We start from the raw sequence: 27,730 nt of genomic DNA on the forward strand, positions 1-27,730 counted from the left end.
TTGTCAGTGTTTCTCAGCATTTTTGATTCCAAGCCAAGGCCATCCTATCTAAGCTGATTTTTACTTCAGGTTAATTTTGTGGGGGGAAAAACCCACACAAATAAACAAAAATAATGATGATATAATCATGATATATTATGATGTTAGTTTAATGGTGTACATCTGTATTTTTAGTGTTTTTAGCATTTTAATTAAGATTGTTAATTTAAATAATTTGTGGTGCTACGGCCCCCCTTGTTGAGAACCATGGTTTATATATATAATTGTTCCCTGCTGGTAGTATGGTGTGCAAGGGAAGTCAGATAGGTTTAATGTAATGAGAATCCCACCTAACATGTGATATGACTCTATTGAAAAGAGAAACACTCCTCTTACTAATGAAACCATGTAAACATTTAGGCAAGTCTCATCTTTCAAATGCTCAAGACACTAAATCATTCATTCGAAAAAAGGATGAAATTTTGTTCTGGTCAGCTTATAGAAGTGTATTGCAGGACTTTAAATGTTAATGACTTTTCATGATGAACCCTGTGTAGGCTACTGTAGGCTATTATTATTCCTCACTTAAGTCACTTTGGTTAAAAGCTTCTGCTAAATAAATGCCAATCAACGTGTCAACGCGTGACCAACTTGAACCCATTGCATGTGTAAATAGTTCCATTTCTGCTTGTGATGATCTATTGAAATAACTGGATTTCACACATGAACAACTGCAAATGTGACCAATCTGACCATGGCTTTAATGTTGTATATCACAAAGTTTTTCAATCTTTTAGATGCAACAGACCCCACATATGATCATTCTGGTGCGTAAAATATTATTTGGAAAAACTATTCACGAAGACTTTGTACAACTTTTCAGCAGGAAAAAAAAGATGCTATGATATCGCAGTTGTGTTTACCTGTGCCTTTAAGAGAGCGTCTATAATAAGAAGTGGAAACATAATCCAGCTCTCGCTCTCTCTCTTTCTCTCTCGTTTTCCAGTCGCTGTGACTAGAGGCAAATAACGGAACCAGTTAGACCGTAAATTGCTCGACAGTTTTAAGTTGAATTTTTTTGATACCATAGTTCGGAAAAGGTTTAGTCTAATAATAATAACTCCGTGTCCACCTTTAAAACTCTAAACACTGTCTCTTTAAGAGGGTTTACCTACCGACCTCCTGTTGATCCGACAGTATTCCCCCATACATTACTGTTCTTCTGTCTCCTGACATCTGCGCTTTCCTTTATTCTTAACGGTTTATTTATTTATTTATTTATTCACTTTGGAAACTTGAAGAAGCTCAAACATGGCAGAGGTAGGGAAAGGAGTCAACGCCGGGAAACTGGCCAGTAATGTACAGAAGAGGTTAACCCGAGCACAAGAGAAGGTATGCATGCTTACATTGACTCTTTGTAAATAAAACTATATTTTTTACCATGCTGTTTGTACATTCAAATGCGACTTCTGAATAGGTGTTTAAAGATAGCTAAAAGTGAAATGATATGAAACCATGTTTATAGTAGGAAGAGACTTCAAAAACAACAGCTGAAACTCATTGAAACGCTTCATACAATACTCGCCCCTGTCTGTGTTTGTCATGCTCACTTGCGTTGGAAATGATGGTTTTATTTCTCATTTTCAGAGCATCTTCTGTTAAATTTATGTTTGAAATTCTGAATTCTAATGGGATAATTTAAGATGAAGTGCATTAAACAACAAGCTGACGTGACCACAACTCTTTTGACATTTTGAATTTTCTTGTCATTGAATCATTCAGTAATATCACACGTGTGTGTGTGTATAAAAACAAAATACAAATTCATAATAATAAATAAATAACACATTGAACTTTTGATATTTTCACCATTACTGCACAAGAAATAGGCTAGATAAAGTTCAATGAATCTTCATTTGATCATTTGCCTCTATAGTTGGGTATGCAACATGCGGGGTAAGTTGTCACATTGGTAAACTGCTGTTATTGACCATGATTTGAGAAGAACATCTTTTAAAAAATATATAATCTTAAAATCCTTTTAAAAATGTTCTCATTGTACAGTGTTTGTTTTTAAAATGTGTTATATGCTATTTCCACATTATGTAAACAGTACAATTATTAGCCTATGGAACATAGGAAACCCTATTTTTCTCCCTGAACTGTTATGAAAACATTTGGTTATAATCTACCATCATTATATACTTGGCATTTGTCTGAATGTGTGTCAGTGTAGTAATTTATGGAGTTCATTTGTTTAAGGTTTGGATTCATCCAAAACCACTGCTAGAGAAAACAAGCATTTGTGTAGTTGGACCTTATAATTACTGAGCACTTACGACAACTTCCTCATGCCCCAACTAGTCTGGCTATGTGCTGTTACATTTTGTATCACAGAAAAGCCCAGAATGTCCTCTTTTAGATACACACAGGACCTAAAACAGTCACATGTATGGACTCAGAGATATTAACAGCATATGTCTACAACAAAACGAATCTCTAGCTCTCAGGAACATACGAAGCAGTCTGGATGTTGTTGCAGAGTTTAAGTCCCAGGGTATCAGTGGTGTATCAACACATACCGACCCCCAGCTGAGTGTAGGAGGTCCTACACAGGAAGTGTCATTTCCACACTAAACACTCCAAATGACCACTGGCCTCCCAGAACGCACAGCTGGACACCAGAGCCTTGCACTGTGCAAAAGTCACGCTTTTGATTTGAGTGACTCTAGGATGTAAGACACGAGGAACTACCTGATCAATTTAGCCAGTCCGTAGGTGTACTTTCGGGGGCCGAGACATGCACAGTGGTTAAACGAATCACTAAAGCCAAGTTCACACTACAGGATTTTAAGCCCGATTTAAGCCCGATTTGCAAATCGTTGAGCTCGCCGACAGGTCGGGGTGTTATCGCGTGCAAATCGCGGGGGATTAGCGGGCGATGAACGCTCGCCAATCTGTTAGTATGAAAGAGCCAACAACGCATCAAAGACGCTCGCAGACGCCTCGCAGACGCGTCGGCGAGCCCAGAAAAATATCTAGCATGCTAGATATCCAGAGCTGTCGGCCGACTCGATAGCCTGTGGTGTCACGTGTCGCGACGAGCAACAGCCAATGATCAGCTTGTTATGACATTACAAAAGCCTTTTGTATTTGTAACCATCGTTGCCAAACCACAACAGGCAGCTGCTTTTTCATTATAATGTTTTACTCACTTCCAACTGCCCGTGCGTGCTTATCCATCCTTTCACGCATATTCTTTTTTTTTTTTTCGGGGTTCTAAACAGATCATGTGCAAACAATATATACATGTATATGTATGTATGTATATATATTAGGGGTGTGCCGGTTTCAGAATTGGTGTGACGGTTATGACGTGAGTCAAATGACAAAACTCATTATCCGCACCAACGTTTTTTGACCAAATTTCAAAGCCGCACCCGCCCGCCATCCGCTGATTGTTTTGCGGTCTATGGGCGATGCAATGCTCTGCTGATGCGAGCCGCAAGAAAGCCCTTGTCTGTTCAAGAAAGGATGCAGCAAAGATATTTAATGCTAATGTATGAGGCATAGGCCTACGCTGAGTTTCATTCATTTACGATGAGATGCGCTATAGTTCACAATGCAATGCAAGTGAACGCGACGCACCAGCGCCCGCATGTCACGGTTATTATTATTATTATTTGCGTTTTATTTATTAAATACATGCAATTGGTTGATGAAACATTTATTAAAATTAAGATACAATTTGTACAAAACGAAATTCGCTTTAAAGAAATGCTTTCTACAAAGCAAAACTTAATGAAGTGGTAAAAATCATGTCTGACGATTTACAAAACAAAACTTCATTAAGTGGTAAAAACCCAATATATTGCGCATCTTATGATCCTATCTTTTATTACAATAGTTTTTTTAGCTAAAATGTAATACACATCATATACACTGTAGCCTATATGTTTCTTTTATCAAACATGTTTAGGGCCAGTCAAGGGGTAATTAAACTGCACGATCAGTTATCGGTAATGCTAGGCTACGTTGTTTATTATTGCAAATGTTTATTGCTAATGTTTATTATTGCAAATGTTTTTCATTTGTTTAATAAATCTCATAATGATGGCACATCACTATATCATAGCTTTTATTTCTATCTCAGATGATTGGCGGTCGGTCAAGGGGTACTTGGCAAAGAATCAAATACAGTTGGAAACGATGTAGACCAATAATAACACAGACTGTCAACAATTGTTTTTAATTAGTATTTAAACATTCTCTATGATAAAAAATATTTGTAAATATTTTAATAATCTTAATAATTTTAAGTTTGGGCGGTTATAGAGTTCTAATGACGGTGCTCAACTATAACCCCTAATATATATATTTTTCTATATTATAATTTTTTTAATAATTTTATATATAATTATTTATTTTTTTAACCGCCAATTTTGTCCCGCCATCCATTTTCAAATAGACAATGCGCCATTGGAATGCACCATTTCCCATTCCACTTCTTGCGCATGTTTTCGTGACAAAATGTGGTTTTGGGACCGGATAGAGTCGTTGGGTGACAGAGTTGTTGTCAGCTCATGTAGTGTGTAACCCCCCTGTTGCAGAAGATTTACGTAGTGTCACGTAGTGTGAACACAACAACGACTTCAAGACTCCAGAGCAACTCATGTAGTCTGAACAGCACAGCAATCTGCCGACGTTTAAAGTTGTGTAGTGTGAACTAGGCTTAATCTGTATTGGCACTAGGATCAGTAGGTTCCCTTTGCAGGGGCCACTTAAGAAACATCGGAAATCGGTTAATTTGAGCCTTTAAAAATCGTTGTTTTCATCATAAATGGTAGACAAACAAGAGGCTTGGACGACTTGGATATAGGAGATTTCTTAGGAAGATAGTTTTGTCATTTCCTGTTCCTATAAACCAAGCAGACTCATTACTTTGTAATCATAAAGAAGTTAAGAGGTTATTTAGGATCATTGTGCACACTGCATTTGTGTTTGTGTCCCTCTTCCTGTAGGGTCATTTCTCTTCGGGCCCATGTACTGAACTCATAGGCCCAGTTGTTCAAATCCCAGCAGAAGGGTGGAGTTTAGGAACAAAAATTTAGTACAACTTTAAAACTGGTCGAAAAATACAACATATGTATTATGTTATATACACACACTTTTTATTTTGCTCTTGATTAGTTTAACTGTTACAGTAATAATTTAGAAGTAGACATTAGGCTACCTATTAAGCTTTTCGGTAGCCTATAGTATAGTAAAAAGGAGATATTGGCGGCATAAAATAATCCACAAATAGCTGTAAATATCAACGAAAATATCTTTATATTTTATTTATATTAAAATATTTATATTTGGTATTATTTATAAATATAATATTTTATAATTATTTAATTTAAAATTGCTTGTTTTGTTTAATCACATTATAGCATAATCATAAGTACGGTGGCCCATGTCAAAAGTTCTTTGCGAGCCAATGCAAAGTTTCTCAGGTGAACGTAAAAGCATTGAAATATTTTTTTTTCCCCCATCTCATATTTTTTCCATCACCATGTAGTGTTGAGTACTAGTAAATCCAGATTTGGTATTCTGAAAAAGTGTGTATCAGTATGATCCAATCCAATTTTGTTTGAAAATCTGGCACAAAATTAAGATTGATTACCTGATCCTAGCAAAACATGGGATTTCCAAATCTAGATCATTCTGATCCAGATCAATCTTTTTGAACAACTGGGCCCTGGTGCTCATCTTCAGCTGCTTTGTGTATAGCTTTTCTGTAAATAATTTTTTTTTTTGGAAGAAGTCTTTTCTGCTGACCAAATCTCCATCTATTTGATAAAAAATAAAAACATTAATATTGTGAAATATTATTACAAGTTCAAATAACTGTTTTATATTTCAATACGTTTTAAAATGTAATTTATTCCTGTGATGTAAAGCTGAATTTTCAGCATCATTTCTTGCAAAAGTTTCAACAAAAGTTGTGCTGCTGCTTAATATTTTTTGTAAATCATAATAGGTTTTTTTCAAAAATATTTTTGTACTAGAAATTTCTAAAGAAATCCATTTATTTAAAATATAAATATTTTGTAACATTATTAATGTCTCTTTTGAGCAATTTTGTTGCCTAATAAAAATATTTATTTATAAAAATATAAAAAATAAATAAATCTTACTGACCTCAAACTTTTAAATGGTAGTGTAAATCTGAGCTCCAAACTAGACAAAAAAGCACCATAAAAAAGTCAATACAGCTTGTGTTTTGCGTGAATGATCCCTTTAGTATGTGTTTGGATTGATTGCTTTTGTGTGTAGACTTTGCAATAGGTCTAGATATTATTTGTGAGCAATAGTACCTGTAGTTGTTTAGCCTGCCTGAAGTCCTCAGCAGTCTTGGCTACCTCTTTAGAGTGTGAAAAGCTGGACTCACTCTAAAAGTGTCTGCATGTGTGTTTTTGTGTGTGTAGTCACTCCTTCTAAGTGATCCGCTGTCCATCAGCGTGATTAAGGTCTCAGTCTCCTCTTCCTCTCTGAAACTCAGCCAGGTAGAGGAGAGTTAACTATGAACCTCTAGTGGCAAATGGCCCACATCTCGGCAATCTACCCTGTCTTTTCTCACACTTCGCTTTTCCCTCATCCACCTGTCTGTCATTAGTTGAGGTCTGTCACTATTTTGGAACACCAAGGCGAGTTGTTCTTGAGTCACCCATTCTTGCAGAAACATTCCAAAAGTGTCCATTAAGTATGGAGACTCCCCATCTCAATATGTCATAATGACCGTGGAGATCAAGAGATGGGTGCAAAGTTACAACAACCTCCTTTTCTCAGATTAGAATCCCAAAGGAAGTGTCCTCAGGCTTCCCCTGACCTCTGCTCTGATTGGACAGACGACATGCCAATCAAAAGCTCCACTGATTTTCAAATATGAGCCACACCCCTCTTCCGCACTCCACCCACACACCTGTCCGTCCTCATAGAGCTAGTGAGCAGTGTGTGGATTGGGCTATGAATAGCAGACAGGCTGTAGCTGTGAGCTAATCCCCAGAAACCCCTTGTGCGACAAACCGTGGCGTGTGTGAATGCCAACGGCTGTGGGCTGGGGTATTTTTGGTGCTGTAACTGAACACCAGCACACATTGACCAGAAGTAAAGACCAGTGTCCTTTATAAAACACGGATGAAGTGACATTTGCCTTTTACTTGGGAAAATGCAGTCATAAATTCACACACACGCACAGGTTACTGGTAAATCTCTCTCATTCTAAGCCTCTTTTAACCTGTTAGTTAAAGCTCCACAGACATACTAATTAAGCCACTTGCCACTCCTATGAGACAGCAGAAGTGTGTTTACCTTGGACAGTTTTGTCCCAAAATGTAGTTCAATCTGACAAAAACTTTGGGGACTTACTTTTTTGATCCTAAATAATATCTAAAAGGTCTTCTATTAGGCGTAAGGTTATAGTCTATAGTAATTTTACCATAGGAAAATTGTAAAACTAGAGTAGTAAAAAACAATAGAGTCTATGGTGTTATAAAGGAAAGAGAGAATGAATATGCGCCTGCATGAGGTCTGATCAAGTGGGTGTATTAAATGGGTAGCTGACTTCATCAATTAGTATAAACTTGTCTCTCACTTGCTCAAATGTTTCTCTCGCACACCCTGAGGAATCTCTCAGCTGCTGGACAAATGGTCTGTTTTTCTAGTCTGATCAGAATGGTATAATTTAAACATGCTGATTCAGAAAGCAGCTCAGCCCGAACTCACTGCTATTTCTTTAAAGGAAAAGTTCTCAAATTAACACTCTGTCATCATTTACTCATGTCATACAAAGCTCATATGGCTTTCCTTTGTCTGTGAAATACAAAAGGAGACAATGTGAAAAATGTTCCTTCTGCTCTTATACAATGAAAGCGTACAGTGAACTAATCATTTGTTTTGCATAATTTATCTTTGGCTGCATTATGATTATTTCCTAATTCAGACTATGATCAAAGAATGTGGATGTGGATGTTTTTGAGGAATTTGACTATTGAAAATTTTACATTTTAACTTCAAGTCAGCAATATGATCTGATCTTACCATCATTACTGCGTTCGGATGCAGTATTGAAAGACAACTTGTATAAAGAGAGCTTATTTTATATATAATCAGCTGTGTAGCATCTATTATAACATCAACAAAAACATTAAGCGGCACTACTATTTTCAACACTGATAATAAGAAATGATTTAAGTATAATAATATGAAAATGCTTCATGAGCACCAAATCAGCATATTAGAACAATATCTGGAGGATCATGTGACACTAGCTATGTTTCCATCCAAAGCTGAGAATTTAAAGGTAGGGTAGGCAATTTCAAAGAGGCTAGCGATAGCAAGCTAGTTTTGAAAGCACAAGATCTCCCTTCAGAGCTTCTCCAAAGCTACGCCTCCTTCAAAACACATTAATGCCCAATACTAGAGCAGAGTCTGAAAAGCGTAACGAGACGAGAGACGGTGTTAAATTACCTCATGTCTCAAAGCACATTACATTACAATAATAATGAACATAAACAACTTACAGAGCTCTAACTTGTACCTTTTCACTGCTGCAGATTCATTTAGGTGTTGATAGTGTTAGAAGACCATAGATATATAGGGCCCTATCATACACCTGGGGCAGTGCGGCGCCAGGCACGACGCAAGTGTTTTTTGCTAGTTTCAGCCTGACACAGTTATCATTTTCACGTCCTGCGCCACATTGTTTAAAAAGCAAATGCATTTGCGCCCATTTGTGCGCCCATGGAAGTGCTGGTCTGAAAACGAGGTGTGTTCATGCGCATTGTTGGCACGTTGCTATTTTGAGGCAACTGAAATAGACTGAAATATTTGTTTCGTTATTTAAAGAGCACGTTAGTAATGTACGCCTATAGGCGGGTCCCAGACTTTATTCACAGACTTTATTCACACCTACACCTCTACCTACCATGTGTGTACCATGAGAGGGCGTTAAATGTATGCCGTTTTTATTTTTTACAGAATTTTTTTATTAATTATTAATCTATCTGTGTACAGCACTCATGACATATTGAGAAACAAAAGAGTATGAGAATAAATAAAGGTGTGTGTTTGTGTGTTGTAAAGTCAAATGTGTGCATGTGCGTGCATGGGTGGCGGATGAATCAAAATATATCTGATTGGCTAGTTTAGTCCACACATGAAAAATGATTACAGATAGTTAATAGTGCTGCATACCCTGAGATAAAATCCTGCAGGAGCCCCTGTGAAACAAGATCGGTCCGCTGGTTAGTCTAGTTATGCCGTGATTGCCGTCCTATCAGCACACAGTCACATGACTTTTCTGATGCGCATCGAGGAATTTATTCTGTAAATGTGTAGTTTATTTATTTTTCTTATCGGATGAAAAATGCATCTGACTCAATTGAGCGCATGCGCATCTTGACATTTCCTTCCAGCCTTTTTTTCCCCTGATACCCCAAAATGCGCATAAAAATAGGTGGATGGAAACATAGCTACTGAAGACTGTAGAAAATTCAGCTTTGCTATCACATTTTACAATATTACTGTTTTACTACATTTTTGATAAAGTAAATGCAACCTTGGTGAACACGAGACTTTCAAAAACATTTAAAAATCTTAGACTAAACGTTTGAACGGTAGTGTATTCACTTTAGGCTTAAAAACAAATAGAGACAAAGCAAATAATGAAATTGACTGCTAACTTGGCTGATCAATGGTTATCACTCTATTTTCAGATAATTTAAAGTAAATTGTGAGTCAGTACAAATACATTTTCTTTTATCTTAGAAATTCTGTATTATTTGATCATATCTGTCATCATCCACCTGCTCTCATCGGCCATTGAAAAATCCATATCGTTCAACCTCTAGCTCAGCCTGGGTGTACAGTCATATCCAGTGTTCCTGGAAGACCTCTGAGTCAGAGAGAATGCCTTCATCCCAGATCTCCTCTACTGCACAGGGAGCACATGTCATCCTGACACAGATCCAGGACACTGTATTTTAAGATGTCGGGGGCTCGAGGGAGGGGTCCTGCTGCAATGCATTCAGGATCAGCTTTCAAACACTCCCTCCCTGCACAGTAATACACATTCATACATTCTTGAAGAAGAGCACAGCTGACATGGCCTTTATTAATATAGATTAGAGGTTACAGTGATTTCCCCTCAAGCTTTATTGAATTCCTTTGCTCTTCTAGAGCAAGATTTTGTATTTTCCTATTTTAGTTGTAGCTGAAGTTTCCTGTTGTGTTTAGCCAAGTTCAGATCTATAAAATATGTTGCTCTAGGAACTTTTTAGTTATTTTCTTAAGCGGGAATTATTTAAATAAGGAATATTATGACGTGTACGTTCCCGGAAGAAAACTAAAGGCGTTTCGGGGAGTTCAGAAACAGTGTTCACTGATATAGGGAATAACTCCCTCTGGGGTGACTTTGTGTTTTGTAACTTTGCAGAACTTTTTCATGATCAAACATGACCTCTTTATTATTATTGGAGGAAATGAGACCATTCATGGATGCATCATTCTGTAAATTTCATCCTTTCATCTTGAATCTCTTTGGTATTATGACGTAGACTTCACAGGATGTGTTGTTCTGTTCCCCACGTCAGGCTGACGGAGACCAATCTTTATGGGTCACAAATGGCATGGCATGTTTAATATGCTGCTAGGAGAGCAGAAGGAAAAGGAAATGACCTCTGAATTAATAGAACCGGATACAAGCACTACCTCATACATGCTGGACAGGAAGTAGGGCAATTTTAACTAAAGGAAATGTGCATAATTACATCTTCTAGGAAATAGTTACGTCTTAAATAATGGAAACATTGAATGGAACAAAAGAAGATTTTGCTTTGAACTTCTGGTGGGTGTGTGGATGGAGGAAAGTTTAGTACATGACACACTCATGGGCACACATTGTTGCACGCCTCCTTGGTTTAGTTTCATTTTTTATGAACAGTTACTGTATGTCAGCATTCTTGATGGGGAAGAGGAACATGGAACCGATTCTGAAAGCACCATTTGTGTAGAATGTGTGGCGGCAGGGATCTGAGACCCTATTTTTACTTTTTTTAAATGCACATATGCATCTACACGCCAAAGACTGCTTGTAAAATTAAACATGCATTAAAAAAATGGAGAAAAATAAACAAGTTCATTAGCCTGACAGAAATTTGGAACAGATATCTTTCATTTCTTTTTGATTTGTCATGTAATGTTGCCTATTTAGGACATTTTTTTTGTGCTTTCACTTAGAAAGAAACTTCTTGTCATGTTTGCAGTTGTTTTATGAATGTTTTAGGTTAGGATATTTCCACATTTTCCCAAAAATATCTTCTTTTGTGTTCCACATAAGAAAGAAAATCATACTTGTTTGGAACCATATGAGGGTGAATATATAATGAAGGAAATTTCACATTGACGGTAAGTTGTTTATGGTTTTAGGTTATTAGGATATGATATTTTTATATTCTTGCCTTGGGCCCCTCAAACCCATGGGCTGGCCTGCACACATGTAATGCAGAAGTTGTGTACCGATTTGTGTTAGTATGTTGGCATGTGAATGATGTCGGCTGTTTTGTGTGGTTCTCTGGTAGGTGATGCAAAAGCTGGGTAAGGCGGATGAAACGAAAGACACGGCCTTTGAGGAGGAAGTAGTCAATTTTAACAAGCAGATGGTAAGAGCCTTAACCCTTCACCCTCTTTAACCCCCTTGCTTAATATACTGCTTCCATTGACATTTGACCTCTGACCCTTTTCGTAGTTCTTAAATATCTAGTTATGATTTCATCTCTCTCTGATCTCTATCCACAGGTCGATGGCACCAAACTGCAGAAAGACTTGAAAGCGTATTTGGTGGCAGTCAAAAGTAAGACTCTCATTGTGTGTCTTTGTATATATTTAATGAAAGTGAACAAGAACAGTTTTAAAGGGATAGTTCACCCAAATAAATGATATTTTACTCATCCTCATGTTGTACCAAACAGGTTGGACTTTCTTTCTTCTGTGGAACATAAAATAAGATATTTTGAAGAATGTTGGTAACCAAAAAAGTTTTGGTGACCATTGACTTCCATTGTATGAACAAAAACATACTGTGACCGATCAAAATATCTTATGTTCCACAGAAGAAAGAAAGTCATACAGTTTTGGAACAACATAAGGGTTAGTAAATGATGACAGATTTATAATTTGTTTAGGTGAACTATGCCTAATAGTTGCGATCAGAAAAATCTGGGTTTATTGGCCTCTTGATTACACTTATGAAACATATGACATAATTTAGAAGAAGCTCAATGCTAATTTTAAAGAAAGACTCAACACAATCAAGTGCAAATACATAAAAAAACATTTTTTCAGGTTGTCATATGGCAAAATTAGAACTAAATGTGCAATCGCTCAATCATGCTTCTTTGTATTTACATGCAGCCTTCTTTCAGAAAAAAATACATGAGATTCTCTCAAAGCAAAACAAATCATTGCGACTGAACAAACTCAGCCCTGCATGTATAGCTGTACCTGCCTCCATATGTAACAGAGATAAGGGCGTCACAAATTCTTTCTGGGTTATAAACATGTGGAACGTATTTTCAGGTCTGGCCATATTTGTTCCTTCTCAAAGGGATAGTTCATCATTTACTCAACCTCATGTTGTTTTAACCTGTATGATTTTTGTTCTTCCTTGTAACAATTTCCTTCATTAATGTGGTTCCAAATATGTATGATTTTTTTCTTTTGTGGAATGCAAAAGAAGATATTTTGAAAATGTCTGTGAACTTTACATTTTTTAGAAATGTAATAGACCCCAACCATCTTCAAAATAGTTTTTGTGTCAAAAGACCAAAGCAATGCACACATGTTTGGAACAACGTGAGGGTGAATAAATGATGATGGAATAAAAAAATTTAGGTGAACTGTCCTGTCCCTTTAAATCTCGATTTTAAATATGGCTCTAATGTAGCTTTAATACTTTTGCTTTAAGCACTGGTGAGTGGTAGTACATTAAATAAATGTGAAGTAAGTAAGCAGACAGACTTCTTCTTTGTACAGCAGACTATAACGGCGCTGTCCTAATGCACATCAGCGTCCCCTCGACTTCCTGCCATGTGACCACAAAAGCTCTCACTTCTCTGAAAGACTCAAATGGAAAGAGACTGCATGTGTGTTGGGTTGAGTGATTGAGCATTCATCCTCTCTCTGTGTGAACTTGCCAATGTCCGTCTCTTAGCTGACCCACTGCTTGTTTCCGCAGCCATGCACGAGTGTTCAAAGCGTCTGCATGACTGTCTGGCAGAAATGTACGACCCCGAGTGGTTTGGCAAAGAGGAGGTGGACTCCATCGCAGAGGTGTGTAAGCATGTCACTGGCAGAGCCTAACACTCTTTCTGGATTGTGTGACATTAGTGTTTTCGATGTGAAAAATCCCATAGGAGAGGCAAAGCCACAAAGGACATCTCTTTAATATGTCAGTTGTTTCTCTTTAAGGCTCCTGGTTCGCACATGTGCCTCCTGAAATCAAATGTCTTTTGTAGAGTTTCAGAAGAATGTCACAAACCAGATACCAACCCAGAGAAAAATGTTATTGAAAAGGAGACTATAGATTCAATTTAATGACCAACCTTGGATGTTTCTCAACAATGTATTTTTGGTAAAAAATGTATTCTTTTATTCAGAAATTAACACTTTTTAATATATATAATGTTACAAAAGATTTGGTGAGTATAAGAGATTTCTTTAAAAAAAATCTTACCAAAGCCAAACTTTTGAACAGTAGTGTATATTTCAGTTAAGACCAAATTCCTTGGTCTATGCCCTCCACACACTCCTAAATGGGCCATCGGATGCAAAATTCACTTTTATATGGTGTTTGCATATAAATGTGTCTTTGCAGTGTGTGGAACCATACGTGTGTGGAAAAAAATCCATTCACTCAGCCTTAACACTCTCAATAATCAAGCCGTTTGGATTTTCTGAGCAATTTGATGTCATATTACTCATGCTCCGCCCACGACCACTGACGGACTGTCCTGTATAAGCATATTTCCGCTCTCAGTCATTTGTATACTGTCCGACAAGACAGGTTGCCAAGGCAGCACTTTACATGTCTTGTGTGACACGCCACCTGGAAGAGAGGGGAGGGGTGAGCAGTTGCTCATTATCATTTAAAGAGACATGCACCGAAACGGGTCGCTGTGAACAGAGCTGTTTTTGAGGAAGTAAAAAGGGTGTTGTTTCACACAACCATTGAAGAATTTTAACCAAAGTATGTTACAAACTTTACATGAAGACCCTAAAGAATCATACCTACTTGTGGAAAATGGGCATCTGATGACCCCTTTAACAATTATCTCATTGTGTGTATTTTTATTTATCAATATATCATATTAATTAAATGAAACATACCTGAAACAGACTGTATGCAATTGAAACTGGTGTTTCAAACTCTGTCGACTCATTATTCTGCTATTTTTTTCTGTTTTCTAAATTTTTTTTTATTCATTCCTTCCACTCACCCATCTCTCCATGAGTAAAGGAGATGATAGAGAAAGAAATGGATAATAATTTAGAGGTAAACATGACCGTGACATCTTTAGAGTCCAGACTGTAGGTCTAGTTTAGAGCTGGTGCTGGTGATGCTAAAGTAGTGCTACTGTAGTGCACTTTATATTAGAATAGATTTGTTCATAAATATTTAGTTTCGAGTCATCTGTGGTTTGTCAGTGTGTGAGAGAGAAAGTGTGAGAGTATGTGCCTTGGTGTGCGTGTCTGATCACATTTGTTTTACAGGACACTGACCTCCTGTGGCAAGAGTTCCACCAAAATCTTACTGACAATGCCCTCATCTCCATGGATGCATACTTGGCTCAATTTCCAGACATAAAGGTTTGTTTTTGCTTTAAAGGGATCGTTCACAAAAAAAATCTGTGATCAATTCTGTCATCATTTACTCACACCCTCAAGTTGTTCCAAACCTGAATTAATTTCTTTTTCTGCTGAATACAAAGATATTTTTGAAGAATATGGTGTAACCAAACAGTTGATTTACTTCCATAGTATAGAAAAAATAAATACTATGGAAGTCAATGGGGCCCATCAACTGTTTGGTTATCTGTATTCTTCAAAATATCTTCTTTTGTGTTCAGCAGAAGAAAGAAATTCATACCGTTTTGGAACAACTTGAGGGTGAGTAAATAATGACAAAATTTTCATTTTTGGGTGAACTAACCCTTTAATAAGTGGTGCATGTAAGCATCACTTTCACTATTGCTTATAGCTTTAGCGATTTGAACCCCTAACCATATGTATACAAATTTGGTTTGAAACTGTTGTTTGTGCTACAGGAATTATTGAGGCTTGTTAAGAATCACTATTGCTTTTCTAAGTGATTTGACTTATGATTTTTGCCTGGCTAAAATCTCATAGACTTACACTGAAGTAGGGACCTAGACTTGCAGGTGCACCACATAGAAACCACCCAGAACACCCTAGCAAACACTCACAACACTTTAGCAACCTTATAGCAACGGCCTGGCAACCAATCACCACACCCTTAGCATGCTCCTCTCATTTATAGTCTTTACCACTGTGTTAAATGGTCTTTGTTGTGACTCTCTGGCTCCCTCTGCAGGCTCGCATTGCTAAGCGTGAAAGGAAGCTGGTAGACTTTGACAGTGCCAGACATCATTTCGCTTCTATACAGAAAGGCAAGAAAAAGGATGAGGCCAAAATTGCCAAGGTATCAGATGCTCGTTCTAGCTCGTTAATGTATGCTAATATTGTACTGTCTGGATTTTTGTTCACAAACCTTGTTAACTAACCAACTTAATGCTGTAACTAACTATGTGTTGCAGTCATTTTATATGCTTGAGTATTTGCACAAGCTTGTGTCTTCCTCTCTCTTTGCTTGCATGTCTAGCCTCTGACTCTGGTGGAGAAGGCTGCCCCCGGCTGGGCTCAGGGAATAATCACAGCACACCAATTCGCTCAAACTAACCTCTCAAGAAACCAGGTGACTCACCTGTCACTCAGGAGCCTGTAAACCCTCCCTTAACCTGCCTAACTCCACCCACCTGCTCACAGTCCACACCCACTCACAGCATGGCATCTTTCTGTAGCATCTGTGTATTTACTGCATATTTTTAGGTATGACTTAAAAATAAAAATTTTTTTAAAGAATACTGTTCAAAAGATTGAGGTCGGTATGCTTTTTAAAAAAATTTTTTTTGAAATAAGTCTCTTAAAGCAACACTAAGGAATTTTTTTTTACCTTAAAATAATGTTTCCAAAATCGTATCAGTGGTTCATCAAGTCGTAACAGGGTGAAAGGCACGTCTGGATTCGCTTTGAAGCCCTATATCAGCTATAACCACACTATGCAAGTTTGCCAAACCGGGTCACGTTTCTGTAGTTCGAATGAGACATGAGAAAACTACAAATTTGACATGCTTTACGTCAAGCGTTACAATAGTCATTTCGTTTTTCTTCGTTTCTGATGTCGCAATACATCATACTTTCATGAAATCATGCAACATATTCTACCTTGTCCTTATCTGTGGACATCATTCATTCCAAAGCTGGTGCTGGATAAACAGCGAGCGAGCATGCGACAGTATAGGCTGCGGGCGGCGAAATTATTTACGACAGCGGTAATGGACAATTCCGCTTCCAACCTGTAGGGCGACCGAAGAGGAAAAGTTCCTTAGTGTTGCTTTAAATTTCCCCATGGCTAAATTTATTTAATCAAAAGTATGGTAAAAACAGTACTTTTGTGAACTATTATTTAAGTGCCCCTATTATGCTATTTTAAAGCTTATTAATTTTGTTTTGGAGGTCTCCTACAATAGGTTTACATGCATCCAGAGTCCAAAAACAGTTCATTCGAAGATTCAGTCTCTCTAGACCCCTCGTTTGTCGGAAACCAAGCGCCCATGGTGTCACTTTTCCCATATCAATTCCAAGTGCATGCTAAATGGATTCGCAGTCCGGAAAACAGCGTCTTCTCAACATGTTGAAACACAAACCAAACTCTTCCAGACCTCAGCGATAACTACAGTGTAGTTGTATGTTGTTTGCGGGCAGCCGATGAAGAGCATAGGCGGCATTATGCAAATGTTTTGCATTGTTAAGTAGGTAATAGGTATGTACCAGGAAGTGAGACTCGGTGTCAGGCCGTTCAGAATCGATTCTTTTGGGAGACAATAACTCCATTCATTGTGCAGTTTGATCTTTTGAAACTTTGCAGACATTTTACATTTACAAACAGCTATTTTACACACTGCATGAAAGGTAATATTTGAATAAACATAATAGGGGCACATTTTAAATAATCGTTTTCTATTGTACTATATTTTCAGATGTAATTTCAATCAAAGCTGAATTTTCAGCATCATTACTCCAGTCTTCATTGTCACATGATCCTTCAGATATCATTCTAATATGCTGATTTGCTGCTCAGTAAATATTTATTATTGTTATCAATGTTGAAAACAGTTTTGCTGCTTAATATTTTTGTGGAAACTGATTTTTATTTTTTTTCAGGATTCTTTGATGAATAGAAAGTTCAAAAGAACAACATTTATTAAAAATAAATAAAAATAAAAATAAAGGAACTTTTGATCAGTAGTGTAGTTCGCTCTAAAAATGCAAATTCTGTCCTAATTTCCTCACTTTATCTTTTCCTCTATGAATACAAAAGGACGTATTTAGCAGACTGTCCAAGCTGCTATTTCCATACAAAAATATTTAAGTTGCTCTGCAAAACATGCAGGAATTAGTGTTTGATGTTGTCTTTATAGTGCACAGGTTAATTTGCAGTACTTTTTAAAATATATTTTTTGGTGCAGTTTTTTCCTTTTTGGAGCTTTATAGACCCTGGTAACTATATGTTTTCATTGTATGAAGAAATGCTACAAAACATTCTTCAAATTTTTTCTTTTTGTGTTCAACAAAAGAAATGAATACAGTTCGTAATGATATGATGGTGAGTAAATGTTTTATGTTTGTTTTAAATGCTTTCTGCAGATTTCAGTTAAAGGGTTCAGATCACAGGATCTATTGTCCACAGTCCATTCATGCAGTGATGAATGCATACTTCTTTGTTTACACATTTTCATAAATTATAGTGTTTTTAGCCTAATAAATGTGTGTGTTTGTGTGTGTGTTTAGGCTGAGGAAGAGTTGGGGAGAGCTCAGAAGGTATTTGAGGAGATTAATTATGATCTCCAGGAGGAACTTCCCACCCTGTGGAACAGGTAATAACCACCTATTCACCCTGCCATCTCTCATTCATCTCTCTTATTCCTTCTTCTTAAATTAACAGTTCACCTAAAAATGAACAACCACCATGTCGTTCCAAACCGGTGTGCTGTTGTTTTTTCTTTGAAACACAAAACGTTTTTTTTTTTTTTTAGGATCTTCACATGGAGTCTCTTGTGCTCACCAAGGCTGCATTTAAAAAATACATTAAAAACAGTAATATCATGAAATATTATTACCAATTAAAGTAACTGTTTTCTATTTGAATATATTTTAAAATGTAATTTATTCCTGTGATGACAAAGCTGGATTTTCAGTATCATTACTCCAGTCTTCAGTGTCACATGATAGTGTCACTATGCTCAGTTATGATTTTTTTATTATTATTATTATCAGTGTTGAGAACAGTTGTTCAGCTTCATATTTTGTGGAAACAGTGATACTATTATTGTTTCAATATTCTTTGATAAAAAAGAAAGTTAAAAATAAATATTTTGTAACATTGTAAATGTCTTTACTGTTACTTTGGATAAATCTAAAAGCACACAAATCATATTTTGTATGATACTTTTATGTTGTTATTTGTCTTTTTTGAGCTTGAGAGGTCATAATGATATGTCATTATATGGAGAAAAAGAAAACTGCAATTATCCTTCTTTTGTGTTCCATGATTAAATATGATGGCAAGTAATTAACAGAATATAATTATTTGGTGAAGTTTTTTCTTTTAAATGAACTGATGTTGACTCCCCTCTGTCTCTTTGTCTCTCTCTATCTCTCTCTCTCTCTCTGCAGTCGTGTTGGCGTCTATGTTAACACATTCCAGAGTGTAGCCGGCCTGGAAGAAAAATTTCACAGGGAGATGGGCAAAGTGAGCCAATAATAAGAGACTTATTAACAAGAGATAAATTCGATTATTGTTGTTAGTTACCAGGGTATATCGCACTCTCTCGCACACAGCTGAACCAGAATCTAAGTGATGTTATGACCAAACTGGATGAGCAGCGTCTAGCCAAGTGAGTGCTTAAATCTTGCGATATTTCCTGTCTGTATAGACACTTCTGGTTTCCTGTAGTTTAGCACACAGATGTGTGAGTCCTTGTTTTCCCTGTAAATTAAATCAACCCTTCCCCCAATCAATCCACAGAAAAGGTGTCAAGACAGCAAGCATTGGGAAGAGGTAATAGTCTCATGTTTTGTGTGTGTTTGTATAATTATGCAACATTTAAATTGCATTAAAGGCATACTAACACTTGGTTGCTCTGGAAAGTTCCCGCAAATGTTTTGAGTGTGCATGGGACCATGTGTAGATGCTGACACGAAAAATAACTGCATGACTGGAATGTCTTTGAAATGCAGTAATTGTGCATGGTATGATTTAAACCAATCTGTCTGCTGTATTAACACTGATCTGTGCTGCCCTCTAGTGATGTATATCAGTCATTACAAATGTAGTAATTTACCAATGTGTGTTTCTCAAGCAGTGAAGAAGCAGCCAATCACAGTCCCTCAGATTCTGGGTCAGACGCCCCTAAATCACCACAAAAGGTACTGTGTATGTGAGAATGCTGATGTTTTTATTTTCTGTCTATTATGTCACATTGCCTATGCTATGGAGTGTGTCTTACAGTATGTAGCCTATAAAACTAAAGATGCAAAAAAATTAATCCAGACCCTTTATTATGTCAGAAAGAGAAAGGCAACACTGAAATGCTATTTAAACTTCTTCTTCTGAGACAAACATTTCTAATTCATCCTAGGGCTTTCAAGCTAGAACCAACAAGCAACGTGCTAATTTATGCTTGCAACATGCTAATTCATGCTAACAACATATTAAAACTTGCTAGCAATGTGCTAATTCATGTTAGAAACATGCGTGTTAAATCAGGCTAGCTACATGTTAAAACATGCCACAAATGTGGTTATTCATGTAAGAAACATGCTAGCAATGTGCTAAATCATGCTAGCAACATGTTAAAACCAAGTGTGCTACACACATCCTGAAAAGTGAAGCCAAAGCATTTCGATCGCCTCCTGGTGGATGGCTGCAGTATAGGTCATAAACCCCGCCCTCTCCATAATAAAATGGAATGTGAGCCAAACTATAAAAAAATCCAATTGAATTGAATTGAATTACACTTCAATATTTTTTTTTTCCAAAGATGGTTTCTGTCATCTTATGTAGCTCTGATTGAGCAGACCTATGTTCAAGTGTTCGTTTTTCCAATTAGTTTGGTTTTTAGTTATTTTATGTTATAAAAACGGGGTGTATATCATAATTGACAGGTAAACCATGCTAAATAATGCTAGCAACATGTTAGAAAATGCTAACAATGTGTTAAATCATGCTAAAACATGTTAGCAATAAACTATTTATAGCAATAAAAAGGTTTAGTATAAACCTAAAACTATAGGCACTGCCTAACAATAGAAGTCTGTGGTATGTCTTCATGTAGATGACTAGGTAAACATGACTGTGTGTAAGCAAACTAAAAGCATGTTACACAGAAAAAGTCTAATCATGAACAGTGCTGATTTGGTGTTTTAACCTAACCGCAGTGTGTTTTCCTCATTATCTGCATGTGTGTGTTGGTGTGGCAGTCCAGAGAGGGGCCGCCGGTCTCACGGCCCCCGAGGCCTGCTTCGCCTCAGGAGGTGAAAGAAGACAACATCATTAACTTGTTTGAGGATGCAGTGGTGCCTGACATTAACATTTCAACCCAGCCACAGGTCAGAGGTCAAATGACTCCCTCCCCTGCTCATCTAAGCACTCAATCCAATCTCTTCCTCTTCACATGTTTTAATTTACAATATATCTCCATTCTTAATGAGCACAGTCATCCATTTCTACCCTAAAAGTGACTGTTTACGCCATATTATTATCTCTCTTTCTGCTCATTCTACTAAAGTATCACTAGCTCTCGAGTTTGTGAACTTTACCATAATTTCTTTCTGCAAACCAATGATTCCATTAAATATTGTAACTGTCCTAGTAAAGGTGATGTTTCGTACTGTACACAACAGTGTAATGGTCCAGTAGTATGTAGCCTGCTGGATTTAGATCTGGATGCTTTGAAAGCACTCAGCGCTGCTCTAGTCCACCAGGTGGGTGTCAAAGGACAGGAGAGGTCAGGATGGCAAAGGGTAAAGGTCAGAGTTTAGGGGCCAGGATAATCATGCTGCCATCTATCGCTGCGTTTCAGGCTGTGTTCGAAATCGCATACTCTCTTGAGTAGGTACTTATTTTGAATAAGTACTTTTTGACCGCTAAAAAAAGTATGTTCTATATAGTATGAATGTGTGTAATATGAATGTAATCCGGATGTACTACATTCGCCATGCTGTTATTATCATTTGACCTCGTAAGTTGTGTCGCATCACTGTCATTCATAAATACTCTCCTGTGGCCTCATGGGATAAAGTGTCCATCAGCAATGGAGGGAGCTGATTTATTATTTACAGTTTATTTCCTTATGAATTTGTTTTACGCACCATTCTATAGGCCTGTTAGTATGTTTGGGCTGTTGGAGAAAATATTAAAAAGTACACGCACAAAAATTATGTTTAAAAAACAGTCAGCTTAAGGTAGCTACAAGTATTATGCAGTTTAATGTCAAAATAACTCCAATATCATACACTACAGTTGCGTGGGGTGGGGGTAAATTAAGCACGATCTGCTGGGACGTCACAGTACTGTTGCATTGTGGTCTATGAATCTGCCTGAAGTGTACATATTGAGTAGATCTGTCCAAATAAACTTCTCTCGCCCACTTGACGAAGTTGAAAGCACTTAAGTGCTTATGTCTAAAAGAGGAGATGCATCTTGGATTTTGCTGTGGAAAGCCATTCGTTTCCCCACTTTTGTATAAATGCATCCAATTTTAATGTACATGAGTGTGTATTTTTTAAACATTGATATAGTCTCTTTAGTTCATTTGAGTTTCAGGGAACTGAAATGCCACTTTGGTTCAGCATGTGACGTATTTACTCCATGCATGTTAACTCTCTTACTGCTAGTTTCCATAACAAGACCCAGGGACAGACTCAGAGCAGAAAAAAAAGTACATTTACATTTATTCATTTAGCAGACGCTTTTATCCAAAGCGACTTACAAATGAGAACTTAGCAGAAATTTTTCTGTGTATTCTAATAATCAAATGAAAATGAATCAAAAGTTTGGGGTCAGTCGAATTTTTTGAAAATTAAATTTTGCATAAAATTTTATAAAAAGACAATAAAGAGATTTAAAATGTTACAAAATATTCTCAATGAATTTCTATGAATTATGTGACACTGAAGACTGGAGTAGTGAATGCTGAAAATTCAGTTTTGCATCACAGGAATAAATTACATTTTAAATTATATTCAAATAGAAAACAGAATTGTGAGCATAAAATACTTTTTTCAAAAATAAAAAATCGTACCGATCCCAAACTTCTATAGTCGATAGATTGCGAGGATTACTGTATATTTATTTTCTTCTTACTCTTGTACATGGTTTTCCAGGGTCCACTATTAGATCACTTCACCTTTGACAAATGCTTTCCTCTCATATTTGCTGCATTATCTCTAAACACTGTTTATTATAAGCATAAGTGGGGTTGATGAGAGCTCTCTCCTTACTGTTGACAAGCTGATGAACGTACCTTGCACTCTTTTTATGGGCCTCATTTATCTCACTCTTTCATTCTGTGCTTCCTCATGGAAGGGAGCTTCATGGGATTCATGGGAGGTAAGACACTTGTAATGGGTCAGTTCTCTCTGGACATACTGTTTGTGATTCTTGTGGTATGATTGAGCATAAAAAGAACCATTTAATGGTAGCCTGTTTAAAACCAGACCAGTCTCAGTAGTAGCTGAGTTATCTAAATCTAAATTTGCCGGAAGTTTGTCTGGGTTTTCCCAGGCTAATTTAATGGTGCTTTTGGATGAAAGTCTTCAACAATCTTTGGATCGACAAATCACAAACATAACCACACACAAACACGCAGACATTTATCAAAAATTCAACCTTGTTACAGATTTCCACTCATGTTTCTATCATGTATTTGGACTTTCCTCTCTTTATACCATGTATATATATCTTGTTTATCTATTTTCTTTATATATCTTATACATTATACCATGTATTTGGACTTACAAGGTTTATACTGTAAATGTAAATCATTTATATCAGGGGTTATTGTTGACTAAACAAAATAGATAGATAAGACAGACAGACAGACAGACAGATAGACAGACTTAATTTAAATGATTTTTTTTTACTATAATTGGTTTGAAATAGTAATTAAGTGACAAATTGTTATTGATCAAATTAGAATTATTACAAATCAGTCTGTTATTCAAGGGAATAAACGGAAATCAACAATTAACTTGACTTCAGATCATGTTGGGAAATAGTTTAGAGTGAACAGTAATTCACGTCTCGTATCTTTTCCTTCAAATCTATCTTTGCCTTTTGCCCTATTGCCTTCCCCTTTCTCCCATGGCATCTATTTTACCCAAAATCCAAACAATCTGTCCCAAATTCAAAAAACAATTCTGGCCGACCCTTCCTCCCCATCCCAGCCCAGTCAGACCCCCGCTGCAGACCCCTCTCAGGACTCGGATGATGAAGCCGCCGCTCAGACGAATGAAGCCCCTCCGTGGGATGATGAGGTCACTCCTGCCGTAGAGCCGTATGAACCCCCCAGCTGGCATGAGCAGGACAGTGTGTCTGCGCAGTCAGGCTGGGTCAGTGAAACTGCTGCGACTGCAGAGGCTGGACTCGCGCAGCCAGACTGGGAGGACAGAGGTGTGGAGTGCTGGGGCGAGGAAGGGTCCCAGGTAGGGCAAGAGCAGGACGTAGATACAAACTGGGGCAGTGGTGCGGCTCAGGCTTGGGAGGCGGAGTCAAAGCCGCCTCAGTGGGAGGAGCTTCAAAGTGTAAGAGGAGCAAGAGTCTGGATTAATTGTGAAGTATTGGTGTAGTGTTAGGATGGCCCAGAAGTAAATAATGTTGTTCTGTGGATGTGTGGCTATTTTCCACCGTGTTCATGTTGAATGTTTGTTTTTGCCTATATGTGTTTTTCTGTGTGTATCGTGTTTGTTTTATTCTCTGTTGCTCAGGTGTGATTAACTGTTTCTTTTTATTTTATTATCATTTCATTTTTGTATTTAGAATGAAGTTCCAAAAGTGACAAATGGCTCCTCAGATGCAGAGCTTCCTCCATCTGTTCTTTATAAGGTAAGTTGAATTGGGAACCCAAGAACCCAGAGAATGTTGAGGTCTGTAAGATGTTTTTATGTTTTGAAAGAAGTCTCTATAGTAAAAACAGTAATATTGCGAAATAGTATTAAAATGTAATTTATTCCTGTGATGCAAAGCTGAATTTTCAGCATCATTACTCCAGTCTTCAGAGTCACATGATGCTTCATAAATCAATCTATTATGATGATTTGCTCAAGATGAAAGTTGAAAACAGTTGTGCTGCCTTATTTTGTGGAAACCAAGATTCTTTGATTAACAGAAAGGTCAAAAGAACAGCATTTATTTGTATAACATGTAAAAGTCTTTAAATTACACTTTTTAAAATGTATTAATATGATTCTTTGTAGGTGAAAGCAATGCATGACTACGGAGCAACAGACAGTGATGAACTTGACCTGAAGTCTGGTGATATTGTGCTTGTGCTTCCCTTTACCAACCCTGATGAACAGGTCAGTCATGGCACACATGCTCAAACACATTCGCATACAATCGGACAATGACTCATTGTCTTGTCTTTTTGTTTGTGTGCACAGGATGATGGCTGGTTAGTGGGCGTAAAAGAGTCACACTGGCTTGAGAATAAAAACCTCCTAGTAAAAGGAGTCTTCCCTGAAAACTTCACCCAGAAACTGTGAGCGGAACAGCCACCTCACAATCACCCGTTCTTATCCTTCGTTTTCTCACCACTCTTCTGTGATGACATTTTTTATAAAACATGCTCAAAAATAAGGGCTTCTCAAGCGAAAAAAAGCTCTGTTCTATATACATGCTCACTTTTGTAGAAATGGAGTAAGAGTAAAGGTAAATTCATCAGATCATATTTGCAACAGCATGCTTTACACTAAAAAGTGATATGGACACAATTAAAAGATGCCAGATATGGATGAAGACCGGGGCCGATTTGATTGATGATTGTCGTTGGCCCATTTTGGGATGTTTGTTTAGTACACGAAGCATCAGTTCAAATCTTTTTTTCTGTTTTTTTCATCAACTGACATCAATCAATATATTTCAGTGAAATCTTTTACTCTTTTGCCCAAAGTCAACATGAAATCAAAATTGACCCCATTTACTTTCTTAACATACCTTTTCGATCTTACTGTACACTATTCTTCAGTGCTTGTTCCACATACTGTAAAAACGGGTAGAATATGGTTTCCAAAAAGCAAAAAATAGCAAGTGGATGCTCTTTACACAAAGTGTAAATATAATTAATATACTATTTGTATTAAAGATTCAAATATCTGAGCAATGGTGGGCGGAGTTAGTGAAAGAACAAGGTTGGCTATCTGGACTTAGTATAAGTAGGCATTGTATATTTGATCAAGATTAAAAAGTCAGCTGATATCACAAATTAAACAATAAACCATAAATACCAAAAATACATCAGGTGCGAAGTGCAAACTCTATTTCATGTTGACTTTAAAGTTTTGTTGATTTCATTATCTCTTGACTCTCCTGAACATGTAGGAGAACTCTCCTTCATCCTCTCAGCAAAAAATTTTTTTTCAATGTTGTTCCATAGATGGGGTATGTAGCACTACATGTGAGGGGCTCATCATCTCAATACTTTTATGATCAATAACTTCATGACTTCATGAATATGTATGTTCTTCGTTGTTCTGTTTTTGAGGTATTCAGGTATATGCCACCAAAGATTATGACGATTATGCTATGGGACAAACCACTGTGGTTATACTGTACGAACAACAGTTTGCTCGAAACACTTTTTTGCTACGTATTTTAAAATTGAAGAGGTTTAAACATTTGTCATGGTTGCATGAATGTTTTATATATCCTTTTAGATGGGTGCACATATGCTTTATTTTGTAATCTTACTGAGATTTAAAATAGAAAATCAGGTCAAAAATAGATTAAAATTTTCAGTTGGTATTGATCTAGAAAAATGTATTCTGTAGTGCACTGATACTCTGATTACATACAGCATTAGGGTGGAATACACTGAATGAATTGAGCTGAATATATTCACACTGTACAGTATCACGCCACCACTGTGATTCAGGCTGAATCACTTATTTAAAATGGCAAAAGTGTTTGACGGCATCCACATCTGGATATATGCCTGGTTATAATGCTCTTCTTTGTCATTTGATGAATTACAGCTGTCATGCTCAATAGAAATATGTGCACAAACATCTCTTTTTAATAAAATTCAGTTTTCTATAATGTTGAACTGACACTGCATTGTTAAGAAATGACAATGACTCAGTATTTTAGCATGTTTAGCTGGTTAAAATAGTTTGGTTGAAATGTAAAAGTGCTTCAACTACTTACTAAATTGCATCTCTGTTTTAATACCTAATGTCAAAATTTGATGTCATATATTCTGGGAATCTAATTTTGCCAAAACCGTGTGGAATCTACCAAAGAGGGTAAATTAGCTGCTAATTTGTGTTGTAAACTGTTACTCTTGTGTATTATAAATTCTGACATTGTCAGTCTGTATTGTGTAAATCTTAGTTATACATATTTTATCTCTCTCTGACCTGTTTACATACCAGAGCTTTAATTTTCTCACCCAAGAAGCTCTATATTTGAATCAGTTTTGAATATTAAAATATTTATCAGACCTTTGAAATGAACAGACAGCTGCAAGAGGTCAAAGAAGGTCTATTCATGGTTCCTCCTAACAAAAGAGTGTAAATGTTTGGTGACTCTCTTAGTATCTAAATGATAAAGGTTCTGATATTTAAAACTAGCCTGTGGAAAAACTGAGATGTATCACAATAACTATATACATTTGATCAGAAAGGGTAACTTGTGTCCTGCAGCATTATGGTCGGATGCTCTGTCTTAACATGCAGTACTCTGTAAGAACCACCCTGTCTGGCAGATTTTAAAAAGCATAATAAAGTTAAAATCATGCTGAACTTAAAATCTAGGGTCCTCAATCTCGTTCATCTCGCATCATACATCCACTTTTTGTCATGGGATCATTTTAACATATTTTAAGGGCCCTAAATCTAAGCATCCCTTGTTTCTTAATACTTATAATGTGACATTACTCGCATATGAAAACCTGAACTACGTTGACAGCACTTTTATAACCATCTTATTCCTTGGCTAATCGAAATGTTAAGCCTGTGAGCGTCTAAATATACAACACAGATAGCAGCATAATAATAGCAAGGCTATGTTCAGACTCCAGACAAATTTGATTTTTTTATTTTATTTTATTTTTAAATATATTTTCAGGCA

At 36.8% G+C, this 27,730-nt stretch overlaps 1 protein-coding gene across 6 annotated transcripts; it reads left to right on the forward strand.

Annotated features, from left to right (window-relative positions):
* The first annotated feature begins 46 nt into the window (after positions 1 to 46).
* Positions 47 to 27,409, forward strand: bin1b (bridging integrator 1b). Of its 6 annotated transcripts, XM_082189950.1 has the most exons (18): positions 47 to 1,371; positions 11,604 to 11,684; positions 11,821 to 11,875; positions 13,259 to 13,353; positions 14,794 to 14,889; positions 15,635 to 15,742; positions 15,923 to 16,015; positions 18,172 to 18,257; positions 19,057 to 19,132; positions 19,222 to 19,277; positions 19,409 to 19,441; positions 19,746 to 19,809; positions 20,863 to 20,991; positions 22,970 to 22,993; positions 23,830 to 24,186; positions 24,422 to 24,487; positions 24,859 to 24,960; positions 25,045 to 27,409. In XM_082189950.1, exons 1-18 carry the CDS (start codon positions 1,291 to 1,293, stop codon positions 25,144 to 25,146), a joined length of 1,704 nt encoding a protein of 567 aa, XP_082046076.1. In that variant the 5' UTR covers positions 47 to 1,290; the 3' UTR covers positions 25,147 to 27,409. The 6 variants fall into 6 exon arrangements, with proteins under 6 accessions (XP_082046076.1, XP_082046072.1, XP_082046071.1 ...); XM_082189946.1 differs by lacking the exons at positions 22,970 to 22,993; positions 23,830 to 24,186 and having other exon boundaries at positions 929 to 1,371; XM_082189945.1 differs by lacking the exons at positions 22,970 to 22,993; positions 23,830 to 24,186 and having other exon boundaries at positions 931 to 1,371; positions 19,743 to 19,809.
* Positions 27,410 to 27,730: the final 321 nt, after the last annotated feature.

Source organism: Leuciscus leuciscus (assembly GCF_965113295.1).
Source record: "Leuciscus leuciscus genome assembly, chromosome: 14".
Classification (NCBI taxonomy): Eukaryota; Metazoa; Chordata; class Actinopteri; order Cypriniformes; family Leuciscidae; genus Leuciscus; species Leuciscus leuciscus.